The sequence below is a fragment of the Mesocricetus auratus genome, unplaced genomic scaffold (genome assembly GCF_017639785.1).
Source record: "Mesocricetus auratus isolate SY011 unplaced genomic scaffold, BCM_Maur_2.0 Super-Scaffold_100004, whole genome shotgun sequence".
Lineage (NCBI taxonomy): Eukaryota > Metazoa > Chordata > Mammalia > Rodentia > Cricetidae > Mesocricetus > Mesocricetus auratus.
Window position 1 is genome coordinate 86,543,877 of NW_024429189.1, and position 26,825 is coordinate 86,570,701.

At 38.8% G+C, this 26,825-nt stretch overlaps 1 protein-coding gene across 10 annotated transcripts in view; it reads left to right on the forward strand.

The window, feature by feature from the left end:
* The window catches only part of Mga (MAX dimerization protein MGA), an 82,511-nt gene extending 55,902 nt beyond the window's left edge, over window positions 1-26,609 (forward strand). For 6 of the 10 annotated variants that reach the window (XM_040746074.1, XM_040746072.1, XM_040746075.1 and 3 more), the window contains exons 14-24: window positions 2,207-2,501; window positions 3,873-4,496; window positions 6,897-7,187; window positions 7,347-8,797; window positions 11,818-11,945; window positions 13,860-13,911; window positions 17,688-17,894; window positions 19,754-19,865; window positions 20,120-20,353; window positions 21,801-21,977; window positions 22,636-26,609. In XM_040746074.1, the coding sequence (XP_040602008.1) occupies window positions 2,207-2,501; window positions 3,873-4,496; window positions 6,897-7,187; window positions 7,347-8,797; window positions 11,818-11,945; window positions 13,860-13,911; window positions 17,688-17,894; window positions 19,754-19,865; window positions 20,120-20,353; window positions 21,801-21,977; window positions 22,636-23,900 (4,836 nt within the window). In that variant the 3' untranslated portion in view covers window positions 23,901-26,609. The remainder of the gene's footprint in view (window positions 1-2,206; window positions 2,502-3,872; window positions 4,497-6,896; window positions 7,188-7,346; window positions 8,798-11,817; window positions 11,946-13,859; window positions 13,912-17,687; window positions 17,895-19,753; window positions 19,866-20,119; window positions 20,354-21,800; window positions 21,978-22,635) is intronic. The other 4 variants (XM_040746077.1, XM_040746079.1, XM_021230738.2 and 1 more) reach the window with 3 other exon arrangements.
* The last annotated feature ends 216 nt before the right edge of the window (window positions 26,610-26,825 follow it).

Below are 26,825 nucleotides of genomic sequence, written 5' to 3' on the forward strand. Positions count from 1 at the left end.
GCATGGTGGCACACATGTTTAATTCTAGCACTCGGGAGGCCAAAAGCAGGCAGCTCTGAGTTCAAAGCCAGAGCTAGTCTACAGATCAAGCGAGTTCCAGGATGCTGGGCCTATACAGAGATACACTGTCTCTCAAAACTAAAGAAAACAAAGTCATTCTGTAACTTGGATAATTAGTCAGTTTGTATTACAAGTTGAACATTCTTAATCCCCATCTCTGAAATTTGAAATTATTCAAACTTTAAAGCTCTTTGATCATCAGCAAATAGAAAATTAGACAACTGACCTCATCTGATGGGTTATAGTTAGAATTGTAAGCATGTTGCTATTAATATAAAATTATTCTTAGGTATGTGTGAGCTATATATCACCTAAGTGTTGTGCTTTGACTTGGATACCATTTCCAAGACAACTTATTATGTATACCTGAAAGTCTGAAATGCTTCTTTCTTTTCCAGAAGCTTATGGTAAGGAATGCTCAACCTGTGTAGACATTAGGGAAGATAGTAAATAATCTTCAATAGCAGGTAGTAGTAAATGGTCTAGAGTCTGTATAACTAAAAGCTAGTATGGTTACTTGTGGATGGAAAAAAACTCCCTATTTTGGGCTGGAGAGATGGCTCAGCGGTTAGAGCACTGGCTGCTCTTCTAGAGGTCCTGAGTTCAATTCCCAACAACCACATGGCGGCTCACAACCATCTATAATGGGATCTGATGCCTTCTGGCATGAAGACATACACGCAGACAGAGCACAATAAATAAACAAATAAATAAATGGATGAATCTTTAGAAACAATTCCTTTTTTCTTTTTGATATCAAATTTGAGGGTTGAGATTGTTGATTTTGCTGAGAATATTCATAATTAAGTAGCATAGAGTAATTTTGTTTTATGTAGTGGGTTGCTATAGATAATTTCATTACTGTTTCCCTATCAGTTTGAAGAGTAGATGACTTACTCCATTTTCTATTTTGTACTTTTAAATGATGAGAGACAGAAAGGTTATGTTCTCTAGATGTCACCTAATAGTATGAGCTAGTAAATATGAATAGCAAACTTGAGAGGCTTTTGTGTTATCTTTAAAGCATTCACATACGCATGTATGCATGTTGGATATCTCCTACATTGCTGCCTAAAATGGGCAGTTATCAGCTCAGGCACCACCAAAAAAAAATGTACTTCATTTGTTAGTTCACTTTATTCTGACCATTCAGTAACTACATCTAGCATTATGTTTATGCCAACTTTTTTCTTTTTTTTTGAGACAGGGTTTCTCTGTATTGTCTCGGAGGCTGTCCTGGAACTCTTTGTAGACCAGGCTGGTCTCAAACTCACAGAGATCCGCCTGCCTCTGCCTCCCGAGTGCTGGGATTAAAGGCGTGCACCACCAACGCCCAGCTCCAACATTTTATTTTGAGCATGTTCTGTTTATAATATGAAACTAGTATCGTTAGAGTTGCCCCTTTTGAAAACCAAATCCGGGGCTAGAGGAGATAAAACTTCACAGTTGTAAGCACTGGCTGCTCTTCCAAAGGACCCTGGTTCAATTTCCAGCACTTAAATGGTGGCCCACAATGATCTATACTTCCAGTTCCATGGGATCCAATATTGTCTTATGATCTCTGTGGGCACCTGGTACACAGGCCAATACCCATACAAATAAAATGAAAACAAATGGAGTCTTAGGAGAAAAGCAACAACAAAAATTGGGATAACTTGATAGCTTAGGCTATTATAGCAATGAGTGTCTAATAACTTCAAAAGTAGATTATATTTTTTTAAGATATGAAGGATACTTCAAAAGACCCTTGTGTGAGGGCTTGTTATGCCTCTCTGGTCTTAGATTCTGTGGGTCACAGTTATGCTTTTTGCTGATGATTCATTAATAACCACAATTGCTTATTAAAATAAAACAGGTGAATCATTGGACACAGTTATGTTTTTCACATACCTATAATGTAGAAATTAATTTAGTTTCTACGATTATCTGTTAACAAACTATAAATGAAGATGAGCTTAGTTCAAGTATTAGGTGATAACTATTTAATTACTAAAATTATCCTGAATAGAAAAACTTCACTTCTTTTCCCTTTTGCATCTGAAGCATAGACTTTAAAATACCTTATAAAAATGAAACCCTTGTCAAGGGAGAAGAGTAAGCAAGAGAATTTTATCTTTACAGAATTTCTCTTTGCCACTTGTTTCAGGTTAATGGTAAGAGTTACCCGCAGGCTAAGTTGCTATTGGGACAGATGGGGGCATTGCATCCAGCCAATAGGCTAGCTGCTTATATCACAGGCAGGTTGCGACCCTCAGTCCTGGACCTCTCAACCCTCAGTACTGTCATCTCCAAGGTAGCATCCAATGCCAAGGTGGCTGCATCCAGGAAACCACGCACCCTGTTGCCTTCAACATCCAATTCCAAAATGGCATCCTCTGGCCCAACGACAAATCGCTCTGGGAAGAATCCGAAGGCATTTGTTCCAGCAAAAAGACCAATTGGTAAGTGGTTTGGAAAGGCCTGTTGGCCAATGATTACAATATGAAGGTTATAAAAGCAGAAAAATACAAATTTGGTATTGTTGTTAATGTCCTTGCTTAATATTTTAAAGATAATTCTGATGACCTGTGATATTTGGTGGATTGAACTCTAGTTTTATAGTTAAAGACTTTGAGACTTTTATGTTAATGTTATGTTAAGGCTTTGCTTTAAAATATTTTCTTTATTTTTCCTGTGAGGGTTGAGGTTTTTGATACCAACTATATGCATATCCCTTGTACTTACAAATCTAAAAAGCTAGCAAGAGCTAGTGGAATGAGTTAGTATAGGCTAAAAATAGAAGGCTCTTATAAATCATAATTTTTAAAATAGTGCAGGATATATTCCTATGTTGTGTGTGAAAACTTTTTTCTTACCTAACATTTTAGGTTATGGTATATACTAAATTGCCTTCTTGAAACATTTCTTTTAGTTGAAAGTTCTGCAGTTGGTTTGTGGAATTCCTCTTTTTTGTTGTTTTCAGTTATCTTTAGGAATGTTAAGTAAAGTCTCCATTTTTATTCCTCTAACAGGAACTTGAAATATCTGGCTGAAGGCAGGAGTGAAGATAGAGGATGGGGAGTTAATGCTTTAAAAGAATCCTAAAAGAACCCATTTTTGCCGCTCTGTAATGCAGCTTTAATTAGAGTTTAAAATAACAACAAAAGACACTACTGCTCTCCTCTTTTGAAAAATGTGTTCATATTTTAGAAATATGTAGTACTTAACTAGCTCATAAAAGGGCAGCCATAGAGATGGAGCTGCCAAAGCAGGAGGAAGTGGTAGAAACACATTTTAAATTTTGTATGTGTTGGGAATCTTGTCCTTCCCTTTTTCATCTGTTTTAGGTGATAAGGTTTGTGACGTGACGTGTGTGTGTGTGTGTGTGTGTGTGTGTGTGTGTGTGTGTGTGTGTGTGTGTGTGTGTGTGTGTGTTTAGAAACAGGGTCTCTATGTAGCCCTGGCTGTCTTGAAACTCATTGTTGTAGATCAGTTTGGCCTCTGCTTTCCTAGTGCTAGGATTAAATACACATATGTACCACTGCTCCCGGCTAGCTCTTTATTTTTATTTTATTTTTTTAATGTCCTAACAATTTAGGTATATAGTGTAGTCAGAACACTCAGTTTTAACCTTTTTAAAAAAATAGTAGTAGTAGTATTATAAAGCTTTGCTCTGGGTGATTTTTGTGGGTAGAAATTAGCTCATGTAGGTGGGTTGTACTTGTAAGAAATTAACTCAGTGGACACAACTAATATTGATTAAGCATAGTTACTTACTAGGAGGGCACAGTAAGAGAACTGAACGTTTTTGACCTTCAAATTTTTATTTGCAGCGGCTCGGCCCTCTCCTGGTGGTGTGTTCACACAGTTTGTGATGAGCAAAGTTGGAGCACTGCAACAAAAGATACCTGGAGTTCGCACACCCCAACCCCTGACAGGGCCACAGAAGTTCAGTATCAGGCCTTCTCCAGTAATGGTCGTCGCACCTGTGGTTTCTTCTGAGCCAGTTCAGGTGTGCAACACTGTGACTACTGCTGTCACTACTTCCCCTCAAGTGTTTTTAGAAAATGTTACTGCTGTGACATCTATGACTGCTATTTCTGATGTGGGAACTAAAGAAGCTACTTATTCTTCTGGTGCCTCTGATGCTGGGGTTATTGAGCTCTCTGAAACTAGTAACACTACCCCTGTAACATCTACCCAGTCTACAGCTACTGTGAATCTTATCAAAACTACTGGGACAACTTCTAGCCCCGTGGCTTCAGTTGCATTTCCTAAATCATTGGTAGCATCTCCAACCATAACTCTTCCTGTTGCTTCCACTGCCTCCACCTCCATAGTTATGGTTACCACAGCTGCATCTTCCTCCATGGTGACCACACCAACTTCATCACTGAGTTCTGTACCTATTATACTCTCAGGAATTAATGGAAGCCCACCAGTGAGCCAGAGATCAGGTAAGGACTAGTTGTTTTCGTCTGTATCTATCTATCTATCTATCTATCTATCTATCTATCTATCTATCTATCTATCTATCTAATCTTTTGGTTTTTCTAGATAGTGTTTTTCTATGTAGCCCTGGTTATCCTGGAATTTGTTCTACAGTCCATGCTGGCCTTGAAATCAGAGATCGACCTGCCTCTGCCTTCCCAGTGCTGGGATAAAAGGCGTGTGCCACCAATGCCTGGCTTCATAAGCTTTACTGTAAAGCTACTTAATAGAATTTTCCAGTTATAATAAAATTAGGAGTTTTCAGTTTTGACATTGTCATCTGTAAATGTGTTGGGCTGCATTTCTATCTTAAAATGCATGCAGTCTATAGTTACGATATGCTTGAATACATTTTAGAGTAACTGTATTTGTTTCAGTCAAGTATGATATGTTACCATTCTTAAAACCTCAGAATTCTGCAAATCTGAACCCTAAAAATAGAGTTTATGGCTAGTTGTAGGAATGAATGACCACTGACTAATCTGTACAATTTTTTGTTGTTGTTGTTTTCTGTTTTTTTGAGACAGAGTTTCTCTCTAACTTTGGAGCCTGTCCTGAAACTCACTCAGTAGACCAGGCTGGCCTTGAACTCAGAGATCTGCCTGCCTCTGCCTCCAGAGTGATGGAATTAAAGGCCACCACCGCCTGCCTACCTGTATAGTTTTGTAGTCAGATTCCTGATTATAAGAATTAGCTGTCTTCTAGAGATAATCTGGTTGATAGGTTAATAGGACTAGAATTTGCCCCAGGAAATACTAAAATTCAAAAACATTAGAGTGAAAATGATTGCTGAAGGACATTAAATGATGTAAATAGGACCAGAGTTCTAAGCTATTAAAACAGCCATTAAAACGACACGGAGGAAGTGTAACAACATGCTATATGATAAGAGCTAGGGTTGCACATCTTTTTTTTTTTTTTGGTTTTTATGAGACAGGGTTTCTCTGTATTGTTTTGGAGGCTATCGGTCCAGCCCGGCCTCGAACTCAAAGAGATCCACCTGCCTCTGCCTCCTGAGTGCTGGAATTAAAGGCGTGCACCACCACCACCCAGCTGGGTTGCACATCTTTAAGGAGGGAATTTCATATACAGCTGCTAGAGTGGGCATTTCCCTCCCTCCCTCCCTCCCTCCCTCCCTCCCTCCCTCCCTCCCTCCCTCCCTCCCTCCCTCCCTCCCTCCCTCCCTCCGAAAGTGTTACTGCATTCCTAAGAAAATGTACACGGGCATTTTCTAAAATAGTGTACTTGTTTATTTTGATAATTTTTTGGGGGGGGGTTGGTTTTTTTACGAGACAGGGTTTCTCTGTATTGTTTCGGAGGTCCAGCTCCGCTTCGAACTCACAGAGATCCGCCTGCCTCTGCCTCCCGAGTGCTGGGATTAAAGGCGTGCGCCACCACTGCCCGGCTGAAGGTGCATTTTAAAAAATTATATGCATGGGTGTTTTGCCTATGTGTCTGTGCACCACATGTGTGCAGGACCCATGGAGGCCAGAAGAGGATGTTTCATTCCCCCTGGAACTGGAGACACAGATAGTTGTAAGTTGCCATCTGGGTAAACCTGGGTTCTCTAGAAGAGCTCTTAACATGAGACATCTACAGGTATGTTTAAAAAAGGTGCGTGTGTGCGTGTACCTTTATGCGTGAGTCATTTAAGGTTAGGAGAGGCTTTTGATTCCTTGAAGTTGGAGTCACAGGCAGTTTTTGAGCTTCTCAACATGGTTGCCAGGAACTGGACTGTCTACTGCAAGAGCTGCAAATCTCTGAGCCATGTCTCTAGCCCTCAGATGCATATTTTTGTTCAAATTGAAAAATATTATTTTCACAGACAATAAAATAGCAAACTTGAGATATTTAGTAGCAATGTCAGGTAAATGTATTAATTTGAACTAATAAAAGATCAGTTTTATTTGTACTTACTATTACATTATACCCATTTCTTTACCCCATAACTCTAAAATATTATCTTTTTCATCTTGTATTTCTGAATAGCTCTTCTAAACATTAAATCTCATTTGGTACTATTAATGACTTGAAATGTCTTGTTTTTGTTTTTTGGGACAGGTTTCTCTGTGTAGCCCTGGCTGTCCTGGAACTCACCCTATAGAACAGACTGGCCTTTACCTCAGAGATCTACCTGCCTCTGTTTCCAAAGTGCTGGGATTAAAGACATGCACTACTAAAAATATAAAAATAAAATAAATTATATTCTTAACTATAAATAGTATACTATAGCAGGACAGAATTTCATTAACTTTATAATTCAAGTGAGACATTACTTGCAAAATTATTAGATCTAGTGTCACATTTTACCTATGTATTTTGAAAGATAAATTCTGATAGTAGCTTCTCATTTTTCTGTTTTTCAGAAAATACCCCTCAAAATCCAGTGACTACTCCACAGATCTCTCCTAACAGCATGAAACGTACTGGACCTCGCTTGTTGTTGATTCCAGTCCAGCAGGGTTCTCCTACACTTAGACCAATTCCAAACCCACAGCTTCAGGGACAGCGGATGGTCTTACAACCTGTTAGGAGCCCAAGTGGAATGAACCTATTCAGGCATCCCAATGGGCAGATTGTCCAACTCTTACCTTTACATCAGATCCGAGGCTCTAATACACAGCCCAGCTTACAGCCTGTGGTGTTTCGGAACCCAGGTATTAAGTTACAGATCTTTTTGGTGGGTTTTGTTGAATCACTTGACCATGTGGTATGTTTGGTATACTATAACTTTTTCTCAATATCTTAAACGGGGAATTATACTTTGAGACTTGAGATGAGCAGTGCTGATTAAAGTTCTTTCTTTTTCTTATCAGGATCTGTGGTGGGAATCCGACTACCAGCTCCTTCTAAATCTTCTGAGACTCCATCATCTTCTGCTTCATCCTCTGCCTTCTCTGTCATGAGTCCTGTGATTCAGGCTGTTGGGTCTTCTCCAACAGTAAATGTCATTACTCAGGCACCTTCATTGCTTTCCTCTGGATCTAGTTTTGTTTCCCAGGCTGGTACACTGACCCTGAGAATTTCTCCTCCTGAACCTCAAAACTTTGCAAGTAAAACAGGCTCTGAAAGCAAAATAACACCCAGCACTGGAGGGCAACCCGTTGGAACAGCTAGTCTCATTCCTCTGCAGTCAGGTAGCTTTGCCTTGTTGCAGCTTCCGGGGCAAAAGCCTGTTCCTAGCTCCATTCTTCAGCATGTAACCCTTCAGGTGAAAAAGGAATCTCAAAATGCAGACCAGAAAGTTGAAATAAACTCCATCAAAAGAGAGGAGGAAATTAAGAAAGCTCTAACATCAAAAGAAGAAGCTGTGGACACTGAAGCTGATATAATCAAGCAAAACTCAGGAATTATTGCCTCAGAAGATACCTTGAATGATTCATTGGATGATGGGGGCGATCTTTTGGATGAAGAAGATGTCAGACCTTATGAACACTCTTGTAGCACTGGGTCTCACACAGATGAAGACAAAGATGGTGATGAAGAATCTGGCAACAGGAGTCAGAACAGTCCAAAGGAAACACAGACTGTTCCAGAAGCCAGGGCCGTTTCTGAAAAGGTCAATGTTATGACAGTCCAGCATGTCAGTAAAGTACGACCTCAAAAATGTGCTGAGGTGAAGATGGAACAGCAGCCAGGATCAGATAGTCCGGAGGACCCAGATGAGTTTCTATTCATCTCTAAGGAAGAAAGTAAATTTGGGTTATCAGAGAGCCAAGTTAAGCAATCTGACTCACAGGCTGAGGCCAAGAAGGATTGTGAAAGCTCTCTGGGGAAGGACAGTGTTAGAGAGAGGGGGAGAAAACACTTGAAGGGCTCCTTAACTCAGAAGTACATTGGAATTTCACAAGACTATAAGAAAGAGGCAAACATGCAGTTCTTTACAGAAACAAAGCCATGTCAAGAGAATTCTGAACAGCACATCTCTGACTTACTTGGAAAAAGTGGAACTATTGAGAGTGATGGAATCTTAAAAACTGAGGATAGTTCTTGGAGTAGCATTTCTAGTTCTGCAGCCTTCTCTATTATTCCTAGGAGAGCTACAAAAGGAAGAAGAGGTAGCAGATGTTTTCAGGGTCATGCACTGCTCCCAAGAGAACAAATAAAACCAAAGCGAGAGATAAAGGGTGGGAGAGACAGTGCTGACCTCACTGTTTTGGATTTGGAAGAGGAGGATGAGGAAGATGAGAAAACCGATGATTCTTTTGATGAGATTGTGGACGTTGTTTCTGACTACCAGAGTGAGGAGGTTGATATAGAAAAGGTGGTGAGCCCATTTTTGTTGTGACTGAAAACTTCATGAATTTAAATGATTAGAGATAGTAGCTTTTCTAGAATATCACTAGTATTTAATATATTCATTTGGGTGCCTAAGTTTAGATGATTATTAAATGACTAGTTTTTAAGGCAACACTGTATCTTGTTTGTTACTATTGTAAAAGTGGCTTCTTGATTCTTTGAATTATAGATGTTATAGAGTGCCTACCTAGTTGAATTTTTTTTTTTTTGGGGGGGGTTTACGAGACAGGGTTTCTCTGTTTTGTTTTGGAGGCTATCGGTCCAGCCCGGCCCTGAACTCACTGAGATCTGCCTGCCTCTGCCTCCTGAGTGCTGGGATTAAAGGCGTGGGCCACCACCTCCGGGCTACCTAGTTGAATTTTAAAAGAATATCTTGTATCTTTTAAATCCCAGTAGTTTCTGTCACATTGTCTGTGATGCGGTTGATACTTACCTGATACAGATAAAATAAGAAACAACGAATGGGAGACCTTAGAAATGGAGAAGGAATTTACTTGCATTTAGAGGGAAGGTTTTTTTCTAGGAGGAAAAACTACAAAACACCTGATACTTTAATATAATCCTGTCTGAAAGTTGCTGTGTATCTTTTAGTGTTAAGTATGTTATATCTATAATTTATATATTCTAGATTTTGAACATTGTCCTTTACAATGTGACTTTTATAGTTTTGCGTTTTAATTTTTTTGAGTTTTTTTTTTTAAGATTTCCTATTAAGGAGTCTGCTAAGTGAATTAAGTAACTGGGTCAGGCATGATATAGGGCAAGAGATTACATTTTTTTCTATAAAGGGACCAGATAATAAATATTTTATACTTTGCAGATTAAATGACTTCATTGCTATGGTAGTATAGAAGCAACCACAAACGTGAGAGTAAATGAATATGACTGTATTCCAGTAAAACTACAAAATATGTTGTGGGCTCTGGTTTCCTGACTACTAGCATAGGGTTAGATATAAAGTATGAAATCATAGGAGCCCAGAAATTGAATTGTCAGCTCTCTTCAGGAGCAGATGCTAAAAACCTTTGTACCAATTACATTTCAGAATCGCTCTTTGAGTTATATTTAGCTCCTGTATCTACTGGTATTTCCTTGTTAATACCTAACTGCTTTATTGCAACAAAATGATAGTATTTCAAAACTAAAATAGCTGAGCATGGTGACACACACCTTTAATCCCATATCTCTGAGTCAGAGACAGTAGGGTCTCTTTGAATTTCAGGCTGGACTGGTCAACATTGAGACTCTGTCTCAAACAGTTCCTTCAAAACAAAACTAAAACAACCCTTAATTTTAATATTGTATTATATCTGTTCTTCAATTGTTTGACTTATAAATACAGCTCTAAAGTTGGATAATTTATATATACATTTGCTTTATACTTTTTCTATGGGCTAATCCTTTTAATGGACATAAATCCCAAGAATATGGAGTTTGCAAGGTTCTATTTTAGATCTTTTCTTTTCTGTCTACATGCCAGAAGAGGCCACCAGATTGAATTGTAGATGGTCGTGAGCCATCCCATGTGGTTGCTGGGAATTGAACTCAGGACCTCTGGAAGAGCAGTCAGTATTCTTAAACTCTGAGCCATCTCTCCAGAGCCCTATTATAGATCTTACTGTACTTTTGCAGTCTCCTTTTTGATCATTCTGAGTAAATATTACATCAACAAACAAAAACAAAGCAATCCAACTTTAAAATTAGTGAAGACTATAGCTACCAGTGGAACTAACTTTGCAGAGCCTATAGAATGCCTTAGTCTTAAGAGGCTCTTGCTTGGATGTACTAATAATCTGCCAGAAAAGTTTACACTGACTTCTAAAAAAAAAAAAAAACACTGTGTAAATGACCTCTAAAATATAAATTTTACATCATATTGACATACATGTAACATGTCAAAATTTTCTTTACACTTACTACTAGACTTTGAATGATATGAGGAAATAACTACTTTGTCTTCTATTGAGATTGCTGAATACTATTTATAAAACCTGCAATAGCTCTATTCTTTTTTGTTCCATAGGAGTAATTATAATATATATTATCTAAATTTAACACATACTGATTAAATTATGCTTAAGTTGAAATGGGGATCATAATGATTGCTTGCATTTAGTGTCTATTAGCCTTATGGAGCCTTTAATTTGGTGGTGATTTTTCCAAAAGTTTTAATAAGGTGATTGGGAGATCTCATTTTGAATTATGCCTCTGAAGTGCAGTACAAATATATATATACACACACATACATACATACATACACACACACACACACACACATAACACTTTTTAAGTTTCTAGCATAATGAGCACTGCTTTTAAATATGGACTTGAAAATATCTGCCTAGCTCACATCACGCATACAACATTGGAAAAGAATTCAGTGAGTTTCTAGGACAGGTGCTCATTTTTACTCAGTTGCCTCTGTTCTGCTATTATAAGGAAGGAACTACACTTGAGATTACTTTTGAAAACTGAAGTTCTTCAAAACTCTTATTGTGTGGACTTGTATCCCATTTCCATGTCTGTCTTACATTAATGTGTGTTGATTATGGGCATTTGATCAGATACTAGTTATGAAGACCCCTTAAAATAGGAATTTCTCTGGGTTTTAGGGGCTGAGGGGTTAGTGTTAGGTATTGAACCCAGGACCTCAGCATGTATGATCTTAAGATTTTATTTAAAGATTTATTGCACCACACACGAATGCCATTCTCTAGAAATAACATCAAAGCATCAAATATAGCCTTCTAGAAACTCTGTCCAGCCTAAGGTTAATGATACCTGTTTGATATACATCTATGACTTAACATAGTTGTTGATGTTAACTCTAGTTGTGTTATCTTTCTGACTTTTTGTGATTAACAAGCTTAGCATTGTTAGTATTCATGGTAGATAACTATTTGGAATTAGTTGGTTTAATAAGGGAGCATGTTTAGAAATGTGTGTCTCCTAATGCATTATTTACTATTCTAATAACATTTATTTCAGAATAACTATGTAGACTATATTGAGGATGATGAGCAGGTGGATGTTGAGACTATAGAAGAACTCTCAGAGGAAATTAACATTGCCTACAAGAAGACCCCAGCAACTCACACACAGTCCTTCAAACAGCAGTAAGTTATATTTACTTTTGGGTTGTTGTTTGGAACCAGAAACAAAACCAAACACTTTATTTAAAAGCTTTGGGCAACAGACCCACTTCCATTATTCTCTTAGTGTTTGCTGGTTTGTTTTCTATTTTTCTTTTCTCCTGGGTAGTTTAGGTGAGACATTGAAATAAAGGAAGTAACTTACTTGCTTTGGCCTTTGCCAACAGTTAGCGTATAAATATGAGTAGCATGCTTTTAGAAACTGGTACACTTGTGTTAAAATACTAGTTTTGACTCTAGTACTTGGGAGATAGGTAGAGGCAGGCAATATCTTGAGTTTGAGGCTAGACTGGTCTATATAGCAAGTTCTAGACCAGCCAGAGCTGTACAGTGAGACCCTGTTTAAAATAATAAGTTAAAAAATATTAATTTTGGTAGTTTATAGGTATTTAATCTTGGACAAGTTTATAGTTTCTTTAAACCAGTATGCCCTCTATTTAGAGTACAAGATGAAATAGCATATGCTTTTTCTATAGTAGCTAATGAGTTGATTACTCAACAAAAGTTAGTTCTTTTATGTTTTAGTAATAAAGCACTAAAATTATAAATTTAGTTATTGTACTAGCCGAACAAGTGAGATACAGGTATGAAATTCTTTGTACCTATTGCACTGATAAAAGGCAGAAGAGCTTGCTGTGGTATGTTACCTCACTCCTCTGTTAGGAAGCTCTGTAGGGATAGGGGACTAGCATGTTAAGACAGGAGAGAGGATGTGACTTCTTGTCTTCTCTCCTAAGTGACTATTTTCACTCCATAGCTGTTTACAGGTTCCTTCAGTTTCCTATTGCCTAAGGTAAAAAAGCTTAAATCCCCTAAAAGTTAATTATATTTACTAAGTTTAGTAGTATTACAGACAGCTAGATAGGAAAGTTCCGCATTTTAAACCCAAGTTATTAAGCAACAATAAAGAAAAATGTAATATTAAAAATAACTATTTTCAGGGCTGGAGAGATAGCCTTTAGGAGCACTACTGCTCTTTCAGAGGTCCTAAGTTTGATTCCCAGCAACCACATGGTGGCTCACAACCATGTATAGTGAGATCTGGTGCCCTCTTCTGACCTGCAGGCATGCATGCTGGCAGAACACTACATAAATAAACCTCTAAAAACTATTTTCTTTTAAAAATAATCATTTTCAACAGTGACAGAAATAAAAGCTTTCTGGGAATAATATAGCCTCATAGACTATAAATCTTTAAAAAAAAAGAAATCATTGACAGTGCTTATACTATTCTGACACTGTGATTCATGAAGTGAATTTTGACATGCCTGAAAATTCTTACATCTAAAAATAGTTTTGGGTTGTTCTGGTGGCTCATACCCATAATCCCAGTACTGGAAAGGTTAAGGCAAGAGAATCATTGCTAGTCCAGGCAAGCCAGGGCTACATGGTGATACTTTTGAAATGATTGCAACCATGTATGTATTTCTATAATATAGCTAACAAGCTATGTAAGGCTTGAAGAAAAGTATATTGAAAGACATTGAAGAATTCAGGAAGTAGATATGCAGTATTACTAGGTTGGGGTAATGAAGAGCCAAGAATAACCACTATACAAAAATCACATACAGAAATTAAATTTAAAGACAGAAACAGAGATCTCTGAGTTTGAGGCCAGCTTGATCCACATAGCAAGTTCAGAACAGTCAGGACTTCACGATGGCACCTGCTAATAAATAAATGGGTGAAAAACTAATTTATAAGTATAGTGACATTTGGTTATTAGAGATGAATAAATTGTGACCATCTAGTATACCTTGGAGAAAAGAAATGGTTATAATTTAGGAAGTTTGAATGGTGTTGTTTCATAGCAGGTGCGAAATGGATCTGATATGATTTGAATTTCAGCAAAACATTAAAACTGCTTTCTTTATCTAGGTGTCATAGCCATCTCTCTGCAGATGAAAAAGCTTCTGAAAAGAGTCGAAAGGTATTTAGAATGTATTTAATATAATTATTCAATAAAATTGATAACATTTGTTTTATAATTGAAACTTAAGATCTATTAGTTGACTTTTTAGGACTATTTTAATTTATTAAAATTAACTTGCTCCCTCTTAACAAAACCATGCTACCTGTTCTTTTCCTTTCTTAATTCTACTCTTCTCAGAGGATAGAATAAATTTGGAGGAGTTAAAATGGATTTAGTTTATAAAAATAGATCCATTTATTTGAAAGCAAAACACCTATACACGTAAGGTAAAGTAATAATAATAAATTTAAAAATTAAGACATTTATAGCCTAAGAGTAAAATACAGAAGTTTTTTTTTTGTTTGTTTGTTTTTTTACGAGACAGGGTTTCTCTGTATTATTTTGGAGGCTGTCGATCTAGCCTGGCCTCGAACTCACAGAGATCCGCCTGCCTCTGTCTCCCGAGTGCTGGGATTAAAGGCGTGTGCCACCACCGCCCAGCTAGAAGATTTTTTTTTAAAGATTTATTTATTATGCATATGGTATTCTGCCTGCATGTCTGCAGGCCAGAAGAGGGCACCAGATCTCATTACAGATGGTCGTGAGCCACCATGTGGTTGCTGGGAATTGAATTCAGGACCTTTGGAAGAACAGTCAGTGCTCTTAACCTCTGAGCCATCTCTCCAGCCCCAGAAGATTTAATATCAGATTTTTTTTTTTTTTTTGGTTTTTCGAGACAGGGTTTCTCTGTGGCTTTGGAGGCTGTCCCTGAACTCACTCTGTAGACCAGGCTGGCCTCGAACTCACAGAGATCCGCCTGCCTCTGCCTCCCGAGTGCTGGGATTAAAGGCGTGCGCCACCAACGCCCGGCTTTAATATCAGATTTTTATTTTTATTTTTTTTCCCCGAGATAGGGCTTTTCTGTGTATCTCTGGCTGTCTTGGAACTCACTTTGCAGACCAGGCTGGCCTCAAACTCAGAGATTTGCCTGCCTCTGCCTCCTGAGTGTTGGGATTAAAGGAGTGTGCCACAATACCTGGCTTAATATCAATTTAAAAAAAATGCAGAAAGGAAGACTAGCTAGAAAGATGTAGTCATTGATAATCATTTTATAAAGCAAAAGAACAAGATGTGTTATGTTTATGTTGCTCAAGGATCAGTAGACAGAAACTGTATTTAGGTAGAGTGCTGATATGCAAGAGTAATGTGAACAAAATCTTTTCATGCATATGAAGAAGTCAGTTGAGTTCATTGGCAGCAGCAGAAATATTTACATTATTACTTAAAAATCAAAAGAAACCCTACAAAAACATGTAACACATTGCCATTTCTGAGGATCCTGCTAGAGGTGAAGGGCATATTTCCAATTGGTTATATGCTTGGCATGTGTTTGCAACTTTATATATTGTCAGTAACTTTCTTTTTTAAATACATTTTGGGGCTGGAGAGTTGGCTCAGCTGTTCATTGTAGATGGTAGTTTCTGTCCTGCCCAGTCTTACAACCTAGTCCTACAACTGAAAGTCCCAAATAATCACACAGTAACTTATCATAATCATGAACTGTTTGGCCAATGACTCAGGCTTCTTATTGGCTAGCTCTCTCATAATTATTAATCTGTATACATGGTCTTGGCTTACCAGTGATGCCCATACCTTTTGCTTCTTTGGCAGCTACATGGCATCTCCCTCTTGACTCACTCCCTGCCTTCTTCTTCCCAGAATTCTAATCTGGTAGCCCCACCTATACCTCCTGCCTGGCTACAGGCTGCCTGTCCATTGGCCAAAATAATTTTATTCATCAACCAACAAGAGAAAACATATATTCATAGCATACAGAAGAACATTCCTTATCAGTTAATAGCATGTACTTTTTTTTCCCAGAAGACCCAAGTTTGAGTCCCAGCACCATGTCAGGTTTACAACTACTTGTAACTCCAATTCATTGGGGATCTGATGTTTTTGGCTTCTGCTAGCACCTGAACTCAGGTTCACAAGCCCACACAAAGACCCAACACACAGGTGTGCATAATTTAAAAAATAAATCTTAAAAAAAAAATAAATTTAAGCCAGGCAGTGGTGACACATGCCTTTAATCCCAGCACTGTGAAGGCAGAAGCAGGTGGGTTTCTGACTTTGAGGTCAGTCCGGTCTACAGATTGAATTTCAGGACAGCCAGAGGTGCACAGCAAAGCCCTATTCCAAAAAACTAACAAATAGTTAAGGAAGTTCTCCTTGACAAAATACACAGTGGTAACGTTCTTGAGGGACAGGGATAAAGAATGCAAGTCACATGAAAGCCTAAGTAATTTAGGCGAGGAAGTGTGGTATTGAGTAATGTGTTTGAAGAATTTCTCACAATTAGAAATGGCTAAAGGAGCTAGTGAGATGGCTCAGCCCCAAGCCAAAAGACTTGAGTTTAACCTCAGGGTCCAAGTGTTGGAAGGAGAGAACTGACTCCCAAAAGTTGTCTTCTGATTTCCACATGTGTAGTGTGTCATATGCTTGCTTTCACCACCACAAATAAGTGTAATTTTTTTCCTTTTTTAAAGAAAGAGCTGGAGAGAAAGTTTATTTAGAAGAGAGTAGTAGCAGCCAGGCAGTGGTAGTGCACTCCCCTTAATGCCAGTACTCAGTAGGAGGCAGAGGCAGGCAGATCAATGAGTTTGAGTCCAGCCTGGTCTAACAGAGTGAATTCCAGGACACCCAGGGATACACAGAGAAACCCTGTCTCCAAAAAAAAAAAAAAGAAGAGTTGATCTTTCCCAAATTGTGAAAGCTCTTATCCATGTTAAACTTTTGTGTATGGATGGGGTGGGTGTTTTGTGTTTGCCAGCTGTAGAGGCCACAAGTGGATATCAGCTGTCATCTTCTATGTTCTCCACCTTATTTTTTGAGATAAGGTCTATTACTAAACCTGAATTCACTGTTGGAGCTAGAATGGCTGACTTGTAAGCATCCACATCTGCCTGTCTGCACTTGTCCAGTGCTCAGGCTGCAGAAGTGCATTCTCCTGCCCAATTCTGTATGGATGGTGGGATCTCAACTCAGGTCCTCAGGCTTGCACAGCATTTACTCTATACACTGAGCCAATTTTTTGGTCTCCTGAAAATATTTTTATTTCACTGGTGCATGCCTTTAATCCCAGCATTTAGGAGACAGAGACAGGTTGATCTCTATGAGTTCAAGGCCAGCTTGGTCAACAAAGTGAATTCCAGGACAGCCAGGGCTATTACACAGAGAAACCCTGTCTCAGGAAATAATTTCTTTTTTATAAGTCAAGATTGATATTTTTTTGTTAAGTTCTGAAAACTAATTTTAATGATGATAAATGAAGCTTTCCAGATTGTTTCCTTCCTAGTTCCAGATGCTTCCTCCTTATTTGAGAATCACTGCAACTTGAGCTGGGAAGTAATAAATTATGTTACCATATTTTTTTTCCCTTTTGGTTTTGGAGACAGGGTTTCTCTGTAGCTTTGGAGGCTGTCTTGAAACTCATCTGTAGACCAGAGTGGTCTGGACCTTACAGAGATCCGCCTGCCTCTGCCTCCCGAGTGCTGCGATTGAAGGTGTGCGCCATCACTGCCCAGCCTATGTTAATATATATTAGAATTCATACTATTGGTGTTGTTGAAGTGAGATTTGGAGGAAAGCTAGATTGGTAAAATGAGCAATTGAGAGGCCATTCATTATAACAATCTAGACAGAAAGTGTATCTGAGATAGAACAGTATCATTTGGGATGGAGGAAGAGGGCAAGTACATGTGAAAGATGCTGAGGAAATAATCTTTGGACAGGTTCCCTTGATTTCTCCGAAATTGAAAGATGATTGCTGGAGTGATAAACCACAGAAAGAAACAGAAGCCTTTGCTTATTACCGCCGGACACATACTGCTAATGAGCGGCGGCGGCGTGGTGAGATGAGGGATCTCTTTGAAAAATTGAAGATTACATTGGGATTGCTTCATTCTTCCAAAGTTTCCAAAAGTCTCATTCTCACTCGGGTGAGTATGTACAAGCGTAAGTTCAACTAAGAGACTCTTACAGATATTATGAGCAAGGAAATTGATTGTCATATGAGGGGGATGGAAACAGAGTTACTTGTACTTAACAATTGAGTAAAGTTAGTGGCTGGTGATCGTGGCTCATACCTGGTATGCCAGTACTTGAAAGGCTGGACAGGAAGAGTGTCACAAATTCAAGGTTAGCCTGAGACTACAGAGTTATGCTCTGTCTAAAACAGCAGGACTAGTAAATTAACAGTAAATAACTTTACATTGAATGTTAAGTTCTTTTGTGTCTGAAGGCAGTAAAGCAGGGAAGATGTGTATGTGTGTGGTATATAATAAGCACATGAGTCTATAGGTACATGTTCCCATGAGCATGTATGCAGAGATGAGAGCAAGATGTTGGGTGTTTTCCTTTATCACTTTTTTATTACTTTGGGACGGGGTCTCTCATAAAACTGGCAGCTTGCCTTTATGGCTAGGCTGGGTAGCCATTGGACTTTTGGGATCTCCCTGTTTCCCTCATTTCGATGCTAGAATTACAGATTTATGCAGCCGTGCTTAGACTTTTACATGAGTGCTGGGAATTCAAGCTCAGGTCCTTCTGCTTATAAGTAAATGCTACTGTTGTTACCCAGGGAACCATCTCCCTAACCCCAAATGTTTTAAGGTCTTAAAGTCAGAAACTGAGGGCTGGGAGACTAGCTCAGTCGACAAAGTGCTTACCTTGCAAACATGAATAACTGAGTTTCATAACTCCAAAATCTACATTAAAAAAAAAGCTAAGTGGGGCTTGAAAGATGACTCAGTGGATGAAGGCACTTGCTGTCTACTAGAGGACCCCAGTTCATTTCTCAGCATCTCTCAACCACCTGTAGCTCAGAGGGGATCGATCCAGTACCCTCTGTGTCCTCTGACAACATACTCACATGTGACAGACACACACATGAACAAATAAATGGAAGAAAAAAGCCCACAAAAAAAAATTAGATGTGGTAGCACATGCTTTTAGTGTCAGTTTTGGGTAGGCAGAAATAGATTCCATGGGCTCACTGGCCAGCCAGCTTAGCCTCTTTGGTGAGCTCCAGGACTGTTAGAGACCATGTTAAAAAAAAAAAAAGAAAGATGGATAGCACTATCAAATCAGAAACTCTTAAGTCTGTGTGTTAGTCTCTTTATATTATTCCCCATAGCATTTAGAACAGTTTCTCATAGTGTAATATGCATAGCACCATTTTTGGGTAGGAATTGAACACAGGGTTTCATATATGAGAGTCAGGTCCTTTACTACCAACTAACTACGTCTATAACCCTTAACATAGTCACTTAAAAAGAAAGTGAAATAATTCAAGTCAGCAGTAATTTTAGCACTGTGTATGGATCGTCTATGTTACTATCATTTCATTGCTTCTAAGTAGAAGTTCAGGAAGTATACATATAGCATTCATATTCCTCTGTTGAAATGAAACCTATTTTAAAAGCGTTATCTTATAATTTGATTAAAATCTAAGTTGTATCTCCTTGCAGTAGTTGAAAACCTGTTTTCCACTCAATGATGGTCTTTAGAAATAATCATTATCTATATTCCCTAAAGATATATGCTAGAAAATAATTTAATAATGTTGGGTTGGTGATAGAGCTTGAGAAGGAACTCTGGACTAGCATGCATCAGGCCCCAAGTTTTTATTTTTAGCCACACAATTAGTGGTTCAGTCCATTAACCAATTTCTGAAAACATTGGTAGTTTATAATGTTCTCTAAACTACTAGCTTAAAATATTTTCATTAAAGAAATTATATAGGCCTCCTGTACTTTTAGGAGTTAGTGGTCCACTGACATTACTCTTTCTATTTTAGGCATTTAGTGAAATTCAAGGACTAACAGACCAGGCAGATAAATTGATAGGACAGAAAAATCTCCTGAGTCGAAAACGAAGTATCTTAATACGGAAGGTGTCATCTCTTTCAGGTAAGCTACATAAATTTGGGAAAGAGCATAATAAACAGGTTTAGCAAGGAGAAATGCTTACTAGGTCTTTCAGAGTCTGTTTGGATTAAGGCTTGGCATCCCAGGTTTATAGCAGAGTTACCTTTGACTGAGTGGGTTATATCTTCTGAATTGTGTAGTTTGGGGAATATAGTTAAATCAACTAGATCTGAGCTATTTGTCATTATGATGTGGGCTCATGCAGAGAGTGATACTCTATTACCTAACTCTTGTAGGTAAGACAGAAGAAGTGGTTCTGAAGAAGCTAGAGTATATTTATGCAAAACAACAGGCACTAGAGGCACAAAAAAGAAAAAAGAAGATGGGATCAAATGAGTTTGGTGTGTCTGCCAGAATTAGCAAACAGCTGGAAGGATCAACCTCATCATCTGTAGATCTCAGACAGATGTTCACAAATAACAGGAGGGGAAAACCTTTGATTCTTTCCAGAAAAAGAGACCAGGCTACAGGTAAGAGGGACATCCTTTCCTATATGTAGATACATTTCAATTTATTTTAGTAGACTGAGCATCTTCTCTTGCCTATAGTTCTAATTAAATGAATTGGGGATGAGTTTTAAGAAAAAGAACTATAGCTGGGTGGTGGTTTGCATTCCTTAATTCCATCACTTGGGTGGCAGAGACAGACAGATATCTGTGAGTTCAAATCTAGCCTAGTCTACAGAATGAGTCCCAGGACAGCCAGGGCTACACAGAAATCCTGTCTGAAAAATTGGCAGGTGGGGATGGGACAGGCGGCAAAGGAAAAATAGAACTTTTAAGTTGTAAATTTCAATTTTCGGTTTACACATGCAGAGAACTTCTAAGACATTAGTATTCTAATGTATGATTCCTAGTTCTTATAGAAGTCTATTATACATGTTTCTAAGTGCATAACTGCTTTTATTTGTGAACTCTTGATTTTCTTGAATTTATTATGGGTTAAGAAATAAATGCTTTTTTATTTTTATTTTTTAAAAATATTTATTTACTATGCCTACATGCCAGAAGAGGGCAGCAGATCTTATTATAGATGGTTGTGAGCCACCATGTGGTTGCTGGGAATTGAACTCATGACCTCTGGAAGAACAGTCAGTGCTCTTAAACTCTGAACCATCTCTCCAGCCCCCGATAAATGCTTTTTTAAAGTTAAGTTAGGCATGGGGGTATGTATCTAAAGTTTCAGCTACTTGGGTGGCTAACACAGTCAGATTGCTAAAGGCTCAGAGTTGAGGTCATCTTAGGTAACATAGTAACACTGTTGTTTCTTTTAAAAAGGAATAGCTTAATTTCTTTGAACTAGTCTAATTTTCTTAGTTTTTATTAAGGAACAAAGGAAACTGGCTTTAGGTTCTTTCTTACCATGACTGTGGAAGTGGCTACACTGGTTCACTGTTACTTGCTGGTGTCTCAGAGAGGTACGGTCCTTGTTTACTATGAAGATATCTCAGTCTATGGACCAGATATTGATCCAGGTAGATTCTAAAATAAGAATTATTTTTAACATTACAGAGTAAAATAATAGTATTTTAAGAAAAGAATTAGGCCGGATGGTGGTGGTACACACCTTTAATCCTAGCACTTGGGAGACAGAGGCAGGTGGATCTCTGTGAGGCCGGGTTAGACCGACAGCCTCCAAAACAATACAGAGAAACCCTGTCTCGTAACCCCCCCACCCAAAAAAAAAGAAAAAGGAAAAGGAAAGAATTGAATGGACAGTTACCTGAATTTACTACAGAGTAGAAACTTAATGACTTTTATAGGAGTGTGTAGGACAGGAAGCTTGTGAGTAGACTTGTGTATGCCTTCTTCTAAGCTTACTTTATACCTTTCAAGTCAGGGTCTAGGGCTGCCTCTCTGTGGAGTACACTAACATTAATTGAAAGTTTGTTTTATTCTTTTTTCATTTTCTTTGCAGAAAATGCCTTGCCTTCTAACACTCCACACTCCTCTGCCAACCTGGTGATGACTCCACAAGGGCAGTTGCTTACCCTGAAAGGCCCCCTATTCTCAGGACCAGTGGTAGCTGTTTCTCCTGCTCTCTTAGATGCTGATCTGAAGCCTCAGGGTGCAAGGAGTACTATGGCTCAGTCAGGTATGTGGTAGTGTCCTCTATGGTTAGGAAAAAAGGTCTGTTATGTCAGTGACAGAGGAAGCCTTTGGATCTGTTCTGTAGTGATCCAGGACTGGTCTGCTGGCATTTGTCTTCATAAGAAATGGCCTTCCTAGCTTGACAGGTAGTTTTTCCTTGGATTGGAAAATGTTTTATGAACTCTAGTAAAATTTTTAAGCGGGAAGAATTAAAATGATGTCAAATGAAATGATGATGCAGAAGGGCCAATGTTTATCTTCTTGGTGTTGACCATTTATTGTTTTGTGTTGTACTCAGGAGGCGTGTACTCCCTGGTAACCACCACTGCATTGTTTTGAGCACCATTCCTTTTTGCAGCAAAGACTAAAGTATTATTTTGGTGGTTTGGGTTTCAGACATGCAAATCTCTATTAAGGAAGGGTATTCTCATCAGTCTTAAGATTGTAGTTGTTGCCGGGCGGTGGTGATGCACCCAGCAGAGGCAGGCGGATCTCTGTGAGTTCGAGGCCAGGCTGGACCAATAGCCTCCAAAACAATACAGAGAAACCCTGACAAAAGTGGACTGGAGAACTCAGGTGGAATGACTTGGGAAAGAGAGGGAGAGAAAGAAATTCTCATTACTGTATACTAATGAATTCTGTCTTTAATTTTTGATTTTCAGAGAATGATGACTTATTTATGATGCCACGAATTGTTAATGTGACATCATTGGCTGCAGAGGAGGATTTAGTAGATGTGGGTGGCAGCAAATATCCTCGTGAAGTTCCTGATGGCAAGTCACTTGACCATCTGAGAGACATTGTTGGGAAGGAAGCTGACTCCTTAGAAGATACTGATAGAATCTCTTCCAGAGGAAACCATAGAGATGGCAGAATGACACGGGGTCCAACACAAGTGTTTTTGGCAAAGAAAGATTCTGGGTTCCCACATGTAGTTGATGTTTCCAATATGCAGACAACACAGGAGTTTGTACCTAAAAAGATTTCAGGTGATATGAGAGGGCATCGGCACAAGTGGAAAGATTGTGAGTTGAGAGGAGAGAGACTGAAGTCAAAGGAATCCCAGTTCCATAAATTAAAGGTGAAGGATCTCAAGGACTCAAGCATAGAGATGGAGCTGAGGAAAGTAGCATCAGCTATTGAGGAAGCAGCCCTGGATCCCAGTGAGCTGCTGACTAACACGGAAGATGAGGATGACACGGACGAGACACTGACTTCACTGCTCAATGAAATTGCCTTTCTTAATCAACAGCTAAATGATGACTCTGGCCTGACTGAACTGCCTGGCTCTATGGACACAGAATTCCCAGAGGATGCTCAGCGAGCTTTTATTAGTAAGCTTGCTCCTGGGAACAGATCAGCTTTCCAGGTTGGACACTTGGGAACAGGTTTAAAAGAGTTGCCTGATGTCCAGGAGGAGAGTGAATCCATCAGCCCCCTCCTCTTGCACTTGGAAGATGATGACTTTTCTGAAAATGAAAAACAACTTGGGGACACAGCTTCTGAGCCAGATGTCCTTAAGATTGTTATCGACTCTGAGATAAAAGAGCCTCATGTTCCCCATAGGAAATCTAGTGATGGAGGGAAGAGTACTTCTGGCCTCCCTGCAGAGCCTGAAAGTGTATCCTCACCTCCCATCCTACACATGAAGACTGGCCCAGAGAACACCAACACAGATGCTTTATGGAGGCCTATGCCAAAGTTGGCCCCTTTGGGTTTAAAAGTAGCTAATCCTCCCAGTGACATAGATGGTCAGAGTCTCAAGGTGATGCCTTCCTTGGCACCTATAGCTTCCAAAGTTGGACACAAAATGAACTTAGCAGGGAATGACCAGGAAGGCCGGGAGAACAAGGTGATGCCTACATTGGCACCTGTTGTGGCTAAATTGGGCAGCTCTGGGGTTCCATCAAGTTCTTCAGGGAAATGAACTCATTCATCCTCATGCGGAAGCCAGGCTATGAGGGGAAATGGAATTTCACCTCCTTTCTCTGCAGGCATCTGTTTGTTTGACTTATGGAACTATAATCTTTGATTTTGATTATGTGTGACTATTGATGGAGAAAGGGGGGGCAGGGTGCTGGTCTTGTTGTTGAAATTCTGATCATGTTTTAAATGTTACCTCACTTGTGGTGCTGGGTCCCCCATCTTCTCTAAGAAGGTGTGATTCCTCTTGCCCAAGGAATTCCTAACATGAATCTGGCTCCATTGAGTACCTTATTTTTTTCCCCTGAGAAAATGCTTGAGACTTGGAATCACTATGAACTAAACTGTAGGTGATAGTTGTTAGCTCTAAAATCTGAGAATTGTGATACAGTTGTGTAAAGGGACCTAGAAGAGAGAATTTGTACTTATTTCAACAATAGGGCATGATAGAGTTGGGCATGATAGTGCATACTTGTAATTCCACCAAGAGGATTGCAAGTTTGTGTCTGGCCTGAGCTATAAAGGACCCCCAAAACACAGACACACACACACACACACGAGGAGAAAGAAGGAGGGAAGAAGGTAGGGTAGATAGGATGGGTACTATGGAATACCAAAGTGAAGGGTTTTTGTCATTCAGCAGACTCTTTCATATCCCTAAACCCTTTCAGTCAGAATCATAAAATTAAGCTTTCTGGTAAAGTACGAATATACTTTTACTACTAATTACTTATTTTGAGAGGCTTAAAAAAAGATACTTCCTCATTGCCTTTTGGGGGTACTGAAAGATTCATTCATAATGCCAGGGATTTCTACCCATTATTAGCTTTTTGGAGGTAGACATAGTGGCAGTCCTTCCCTTTCACAAATCATGCCACTCCAGAAACAGCTAAAATGAAAAGCAGTTTCTCCCCAAACAAGAGACCATAGCCAAAATAAAAATTTGTGGGGCTGGATATTTCCCAAATGAAACCAGCTCTAGGTGCTTGAAGGTTTTGTTCACTGTTAACCTGCACAGGATGTAAAGAAAAGGCAAGTCATAGTAGGCATTCTTTACCAGGGAAGTAAGGCAGTATTTGAGTCACAAGATATATTTTTTATCTGCTACCATGGCATCAACGATCTGTAGAGCTTTTTCACTCATTAACTGTCAGGATATGAAGGACTGACAACCTGTAAAGATGAAGATATTTATATTTTTGTATAGTTGTTTTCATAGATTTCTCAAAGGATGAAGTTTTCAACCTAGAAGAGATTTGTATTGAGTATTGATGTTTCCTATCTAGTTTGTAAATAATCATGGTGCATTTGAGGGGTCTCTTGGAAGCTCCTGAGGCAAGAATCACTGTTCTGAAAATGTATAGCCTGAGACTTAGCTGCTGCATTTTGCCTTTCTTAAATAATTGTATTTTGGAATGTAACCCGTTCTGTCTTCAAGGACAGGATTTGCTTGTGTTGTAAAACACTTTAACACAAGTGCTTCCGGTGCCTGGGCTGTGCCTGGGTAATTCTATTTCTTTTGCATCCCTGCATTCTTTATCCCAAGTCCCATTCAGTATATCATCAGACCTAGGTTGTGAGACCAACTTTGGAATGAATCTATCCAGTGAATTATTACTTCAATGTTTGATTCCCTTTTTAGATTAACTCTGATAATCATCAAGATTGAAATGATGAAAAAACTTCCACTGCAAAATGCAGTGGTATTAAATTCTTCATTGGTTTTGTGCTGCTTGCCTTCCTGAACAGCTCATCAGCACTTAGCCTTCCCCGTTTACTACAAAAGTCTGACATAGTAAAAACAGTATTCCTCAGCTTCTCCTTTGTCCTTTCTGTCCTTTACCCAACTGACTTCATCCAATGCCTTAGCCAAGGAGTGCAGCACCTGTCGCCCTTGCTCACAGCTGTCCTCGGAGACCTAGTTCTTTAGCCCGGGTATAGCAGTTTCCAGTGGTTTTATTGCCTGTTTCCTTTCCCATGTTTCCTTCTGGCTTCACAAAATTCTGGCTTTTGAGAGTCAGGCAAGAAGCAGACAAGGGAGTTAATAATCCTCAGGAAAAGAAGGACCATTTTGTTTCTGAATAATTTTTTTCTTTTTTCTTTTCTTTAAAAATATAGGCAAAACAAGTCAGGGTTTATTCTTGATTGGAAGACACTTGGCTGTGTCTATGAGAGATGTAGAAAGATAGAAATGAGATTTGATTCTAGGTGTTCAGGGAAAGCTGCAGATATTATTACAAACTCCCAAGATAACATTGTTCTTAAGACAGGTTTAGGAGCTATCAGGGCTAATTTGAGGAGGGCTTAGTCTTCAGAACAATCTTGTAGTCTTAACAGAAATATAAAATCTCCCCAAACTCCTACCCTTTGCATTGGGTAACCTTAGGAGAAACTGGTCTATGAAAATTACATGTATGGTTATGAAAGGTGAAGTTGAGTGAGAGAGCATTGGACGAACCTGGAAAAAGCTCCCACCCTAACTAAGAAGCATGATCTCAGTAGACCAATAACTCGCCTTTTTATATACCTGTAAATAAATGGAATGTTTTTAAGAATATAATTATGTCAGATTTAGCATTTTCTTTTATATATTAAATATATATCTTTCATTTCTGCTTTTGAAAGTGATTATTTTTTTAGAAATAACAGAAGTTTGGCAGTTGAAAGGCAAGACATGTGAACCTGAAATAAACCAGTTACACTAATTAAATCAGAACTTGGTGTTGGGAGGTTTGTGCCTAGTTGGAAAATTCAGTGTCCTCAGATACATTTTAGAGAGGATGCCATTGAAGTGGTCTTTTCAGAAGCTTCTTGTTCTTAGAGCTTTTTATGTGCCATTTGAGAAGACATTTGGTGTTCTAGCCCTTGTCTTATTTAGGACTTCAAAATTATGTACAATTTGATGACATATATTTGCCATTCTGTAGTG